Source organism: Telopea speciosissima, chromosome 10 (genome assembly GCF_018873765.1).
Source record: "Telopea speciosissima isolate NSW1024214 ecotype Mountain lineage chromosome 10, Tspe_v1, whole genome shotgun sequence".
Lineage (NCBI taxonomy): Eukaryota > Viridiplantae > Streptophyta > Magnoliopsida > Proteales > Proteaceae > Telopea > Telopea speciosissima.
The window spans coordinates 2,768,753-2,775,150 of NC_057925.1; the positions used below are offsets into that span (position 1 = coordinate 2,768,753).

The 6,398-nt window shown below is 39.1% G+C and overlaps 1 protein-coding gene across 1 annotated transcript; it reads right to left on the reverse strand.

Annotated features, from left to right (window-relative positions):
• Positions 1–1,191: 1,191 nt before the first annotated feature.
• LOC122642570 (lipid phosphate phosphatase delta-like) lies at positions 1,192–5,757 on the reverse strand. Its single transcript, XM_043836084.1, has 8 exons — positions 5,491–5,757; positions 5,291–5,386; positions 5,138–5,212; positions 4,924–5,054; positions 4,702–4,805; positions 4,473–4,601; positions 4,247–4,362; positions 1,192–1,682 (listed from the first exon to the last, which is right to left on the reverse strand). Exons 1-8 carry the CDS (start codon positions 5,650–5,652, stop codon positions 1,290–1,292), a joined length of 1,206 nt encoding a protein of 401 aa, XP_043692019.1. The 5' UTR covers positions 5,653–5,757; the 3' UTR covers positions 1,192–1,289.
• Between the last annotated feature and the right edge of the window lie 641 nt (positions 5,758–6,398).

Below are 6,398 nucleotides of genomic sequence, written 5' to 3' on the forward strand. Positions count from 1 at the left end.
TTGACGGTTATGTAGAGACCATAACGGCCAAGTCATATTCTGCTTTTCTGCAGGTATTGGTTCTACTCATACAGTGGCTGAGATAATTTGCAATTCGGAAGGCAATGCAGCTAGCTATCCTGTATCAAAGAGGTAGACTACCTTGGAGAATAGCTAACCTGGTCCAGAACGTCAAGCACCTTGCACTTATATTTGTCCAAATCCAATTCCAGCATACGCTTAGAGAAGGCAGCAGTGTAGCAAATGCTTTGGCAGGCTTTGGTGCCCCCCATCCAAATTGAAATGATCTGCACTGAACACCTTCCGAGTCTCATTTCCCTTGTGTGACTCTTGTAACGTTATCTTTCCTCGTGGATTTAAGTAAATGAGCTTCTTAACCAAAAAAACCAAAAAAAAACCAACCTATTCTACGAAACTACAACTCTCTTTACTGAGCGAGATTCCATCCACTATGATTTGTTTGACACTAGGATGGGATAATAGGGGTCGAAATGATCAAAGAACCATGAAAGGCAGCATGGCCTATACTTAGACACAGGGGCGGGAAATGACTGCTCCAGCCCCACGAAAGGCAGAAATCCCACCCCTGTTTATACTTCCACGAATGCTCCTATTGGACCCACCACTGATGTAGGGGCCACACTGCCTTTCAGGGAACCTTCTCCTCTCCTTACAAAAATTTTTATTTTCATATTGATTTTAATTTCACTTTCCTTCTCTTCATTCCCCTTGCAACCAAATAGAACCATAATACCGTCGATGAGATTGGAAATCGCCAATCCAGAACAACAGATCCAACCAGATGCTGGTCATAAATCATAATTGAGGAAAGAATGGTAGTATCAGCATGTATTGGCAGCACCAATGCCGATCCAATTACACTACTAGAATCTTCCATATCTATTGTTGCTCTCCATCCTGATCATGCAAACCATCAATTTCCATAAAATAGATACAGTAAGATGCAACAAACCAACCCGAGTCTGGATCACCTAACCATACGTGTACTTCTCCCCCCCCCAAACAAAACAAGGTGAAATAGGATCTGTCTATCCTAACATCTATTATCAGGTTATCTCTGTTGAATCATTGCTTGAGTACATACATAAAAGGGTACAATGGCCTCTCTAGCTTAACAAGGATTTTTATAACAACAACAACTCAGCCTTATCCCAACTAAATGGGGTGGCTCTTAACAAGGATTTTATATGATACACAAAATAAATACAATTATTTATCCATATTACCACTATGAGGAAGCCAAGGAGACTCAGGCATTTGTCCTACTGTTACAACCCTAGGTGAGCAAATACAGATGGAATGGGATCAACTACTGACCATGCAAGACCTGCATACTGGAGAAGCCTTATGCCTGTGTCAACATCAAATGAATCCTGAGGGAAAAAGAGGAACATCTTCTTGCTTCCATCAGATTCTTTACCAATTACAGAACTATGTAGTTGGGGAATGTAGAAAGAAGATCTTAGTGGGATGCCTAAAGTGTTTGCCACCACGGGAAGTATCCGTTTAGCCAGTGCCTTGCAGCAGAACTTCACAACAAGTATAGTAGGAATGCCTACAAGCACCCTCAGTACAAAAACTTGGAAACTAAATTGTGGGGTAAAGATGTGTGGGATGCCTTCATGATGAAACTGAAGGTAAGTTTTCTGGATTCCTGTAACCTGGATACCATCAGAAGTTATTTCTTATTTCTTTCACAGGAAGCAGCAGAAAGTAGCTAACCAAGCAAGTATTATATAAGAAATGCCAAATCATGAAGCACATATTTCTTTTCATTCCGAGTAAGAATCAACCAAATACAAAATTTTCTTTCTTTCTTTTTTTTTCATTTGTTTATGGGGGTGGGGGTTGTAAAAGAGAGGGCTATTAATGCAAGTATAAACAAGTTACATTGTTCTGATCAATTATTCAATTCTGTTTGAGCATTGCTAAGATGACCCCAGGGTCCTTCATTTGGAGGACACTCAGTGTTTGATTGGTTGTTTTATGTTTTTCAAGGCTGGAGTTGAAATTTCAGTGGATCTTCTATTCAAAACAAAAACCAGGCCATCAAATCATGGTTAGGATCCTCTAGGTGGGGGGCGATGGAGCCTCTAGACATTTTTGTTCCTGTTTTTCTGATTCCAAAATCAGGAGAGAGTAAAATGTGTTTCTTCCATTTATTGATTCTCTTCTCCATCAGCTCTAGCAGCCCAACAAATTAAAAGGCTACTTTATGAGAAAAGTTCAACCATTTTCATTCTACAAGGGAGACTTCATTAAAAATCACAGTACTTGGAGTAAAGATTGATATCACTCCCAAAAAGGTAGATGCCTCATGGCCAAAAGACTCAGAGTCTGAGTTTTATATTTATTTCACGATGTCTATTATGTTTATTTCATTTTCTCTAAAATCACGCGGCAAATATGATAAACTTATTTTCATCTGAAAACTTTCACAGAATTCAGCATGCTTTTCAAAGTACAACCTATATATTTACTAAATTTTATTAGTTTTGGTACTAATCTACAATTGTGTTGGCACTCAATCTATGCTGTCTCCCACTCCATCTGAGGAACAATAACTACTGTTGCAACTTGTTAACAAAAGAAGCCACTGCGTTGTCGCCCATCTTCTGAACTGTTTTAGACTTTTAGTCTTAAGTCTTAACAAACACTGGTATACAAAGCTTCCAAATTTTGTATCACCCATTCAATATTGGCATTTCCTTTTTGAACTGTTTTGAGCAAGAGAAATCCAACCTGGTGCTTTTGGAATGCTGGTCCCAAGACCAGATGAAGGATGGTCTATGGCTCTATCGCCTCTATGCATCATGTTGGCTGCGAGAATTCAGAAATCTTTGGCCAAAACATTTATGCTGGATCCTGAAAATTCATTTGTGGCTCTAAATATGGTGGTATGACAAAACAGGTCATCTAGCCAACCCTAAATGGGTGGGATAAGGCTTAGTAAGTTCAGTGAATAGCTGGGACATAGAGGAATATCCAGAAAGGCATCTCAATATCTTGGTGACTCTAAGTCTTTGCAACTCCACGTTCTCAACTTAAAATGTCTGTTGTTAATAAACTAATATTGCTGAATATGTATTTGGACTATACATATGCAGGCAAGAAATTTTCTCAAAGAACCTTCCTTCTCCTAAAATTCTCTGCAATTTTTTTTAAAAGATAATAGTTATTCCCTCAATCATTAGGTAGTATTTTGGGTTACATGTAACTGCCATCCACTAATAAAGGTGGTAGTTCTATAGCTTATACAGAGATTTACGAGTACCACAATGTAATTAAGATAACATCCGTCACATGGCATTGGGAAGCAGAAATTGCTTCTTTTACTAAGAACTCATGTTTTGTTGACTTCCATATAACATCACTCCAGAAGTTATGTTTGAGAAGCCATTTTTTGGATGGAATGTCTGTTATTTTTGCTTTTTGGTATCTTAAGGAGCTCATAGATGAGCTTAACAGTCTCTCTCTCTCTCTCTCTCTAGGCTGTTTTGATGTTTTATTTGGAAACAAGAAAGTATGTATTTAATGATAAACGGCAATAGCCGGCGGTTGGATTCAGACATCTTAAGGAGGTGAAGAAAACAACAAACAATACCAGAGATTCATTTGAATTATGAACCTCCCCACTCATTTGACATTTCCTAATGACTCCAAGATTGAAATCTGGAGTTTCAGATTGCACATCGTTTTTTACTCCTAAGTATCATGTTCAAGTTTTGGGTAAAAGATGTTGAATTCCCTCACTGACACTCCTTTATATGCACTCAGAGTTTTGTTAAACCAAGAAAGATAACTAGGTGGAGATGATAGGCATTTAGGACAGGCACGTCTACATGTCAAATTTAAGATGCAGATCTAGCTCCTATAGAAAGACTAATGCCTTTATATTTGGAAAGTTTAATCAATAGCATGTCATTCATAAGTCCACACTCCTTTCTTTTCTTTTGTAAAATTAAAGAATACTGAGACACCTTCTGAGTTTCAGTTTCGTCACTGAGATGTGCTTTATGTTCATATTCTTTGGTAATTGTGTCCCATTATGCCCAGAGATTTTCTGTCTCTTGTGATGTCTTCAAATGTAAGTTTGAAGCAGGAACTTCTTGGTTATGCAGTGGCATAAATTAATATTTAATTCAAAATTGAGAGAATTATTTAAGAAACATAGGTAAATATGACAGTTAATAGAAGCAGGAGAAAGAGTAGAGTTTGAACTTACAAATCCCAAAACGACACCATTGAAGGCTGTGTGATACTCAAAACTTGGGGTGGGAAGCTCTGGTGTTGGATATGCAAAGAGCAATAAGAAACTAAGGATGGCCCAGAAGGAAGCAACTGCAAGTGGGCATTGGATACATATGTGAGTTGATCTATTAATCTAAAACAAAGGAATAAAATGACATAAAGGAAAGGATTTTAAAACAAAGCAGCATGGACAGGCAAACCGTTCTGTCCAGAGACTATAAAGTTGTCTACATATCGATGAACTGTGAGCCACAAGGCAAGGATCACGAGTCCAATGACAAGCCCGGCTAAGACATCGACCAGGCTATGCATGCCAAGGTAAATCCTACCTAACAAGAGACACAAATTTCAGTTCTACTTTGGTAGAATTAACAACAATTGGAACCTTATTAGTATAAAGTTGCCTAAAGAATGATAATTCGAATTTACCCAGGCCAATGAGTCCTACAAGCAAACAAGCCATGGTAACTCCAGTAAATACTTGAATAGCATCACTAATATTGGCAGAGTACAGAACATAGTGCAACAAGTATCTGCAAAACCCTCCAATCCCAAAAAATATTTAAGTATGTCACAGATTGTTCATCACAGTCTTGAGAGAGTTGCTCAATTCAAATTAATGGAAAGAGAAATGGAGGAAAGCAGTAATACCCAGCCAGGCAAACAGTGTTCAGAGTGTGAGAAGAGGGCAATCCATATTCCAATGCATTTTCTTCTTCATCTTTGGTAGCAGTCACTCTCCTAACAGGAGGAGAACTTGGTCTAGGAGCTGACACTGCATCCTATAATACACAGAGATACCATGGATGAATAAAACAACTTAAAAGTAGATGTTGATATTATAAGCAGTTTTGGGAGAAAATACCTTAATGGAGTTCCCTATATAATCACAAAAAGCCATCAACAAGGTCATCTGCCTGGCCAATCTACAGTGCCCACTCTAAAGAATTTTGCCAAAGATTAGTTCTGAAATCAAATTTACTGCAAAACTAAAAAGAAAGGGAGAGAGGGCATATACCCATAAGAGCAGAGGAAGGAAGGCAGTGTAGAAGGGCACAGAGACCATACAAGAGAGAGCAGAGAAGAAGGCATCCAAGAAACGATGCTGGAAGCTCTGCAGAACCCACAAAGCCAAAATCCAAAGAAAATCAAGTAAGAAGAAGACCCACAAAATTTGGTTGTTAATAGGAGGGAATGGGGAGATGGGTTTGTGTAGACCTGGATTTGAAGGATGAAAGAAGTCTCTGCCATGACACGTTGAGTAACCCATGATTGGGTTAAAGATCTAAGCTTCTGGGTGACTTTGAAGTAGCAAGAGAAGACAATCCATGACAGAAGAGTAGAGATAGAAAGCACTTGCCATATAGGAATGCTCTTCATTTTCTTGTCTACTCTCTCCTCTTCAACCTTCTTCAATTGCTGATTGACAATCCAGAAAACAAACAAAATACATAAAAAGGTACCAAATCTTTTTGGGGTTTTCTCTTCTCTTCCCACTGAAACTTCAAACTCTGAGAACCCCAAAAGCCAAAGAAAGGAGAGGGAGAGAGAGAGGGAGTTGACAAATGCTGACTGGAGAGAGGCCAACAGACACCTTAACGAAATAGACTTCCTCGGAAATGACGAATACGGAAAGGCCAGCAGGTGACAGCAGAGACACTTGAGAGAGAAAATATTATTTATTTATATTTTTTTTTTGGTAAATAAACATTTCTTTAACTTATATTAAGCTAAGTAAGATTCTTATCGAACGGTCAAAATTCTTGGTTCGATGGCATCTTTTGTTTTTTTTAAGGTAAATTACACCTCAGGTGCCCAATATCTGTGCCTCTTTCTCAAAAATGATCTAACTTCCCATTTTTAAATTTATACTTCTCAAACTCACCCCTTCACCGACCCCTACGCCTCCCCGCTCCGCTCCGCCCCACCCCACCCCACCCCACCCCACCCCACCACACCACACCATGCTCCCTGCCCTGAGAGAAGCAGCCATGCATGGAAGGTGGAAGCAGCTTGGTGGACTCAACCGTACGTGTTAAGAAACTCCTGCAATATTCTACATTTGAGAACAGAGAGAGAGGCAGACCAAGTGGGTGTTGGAAAGAAGCAGATGACAAGATTGGCCT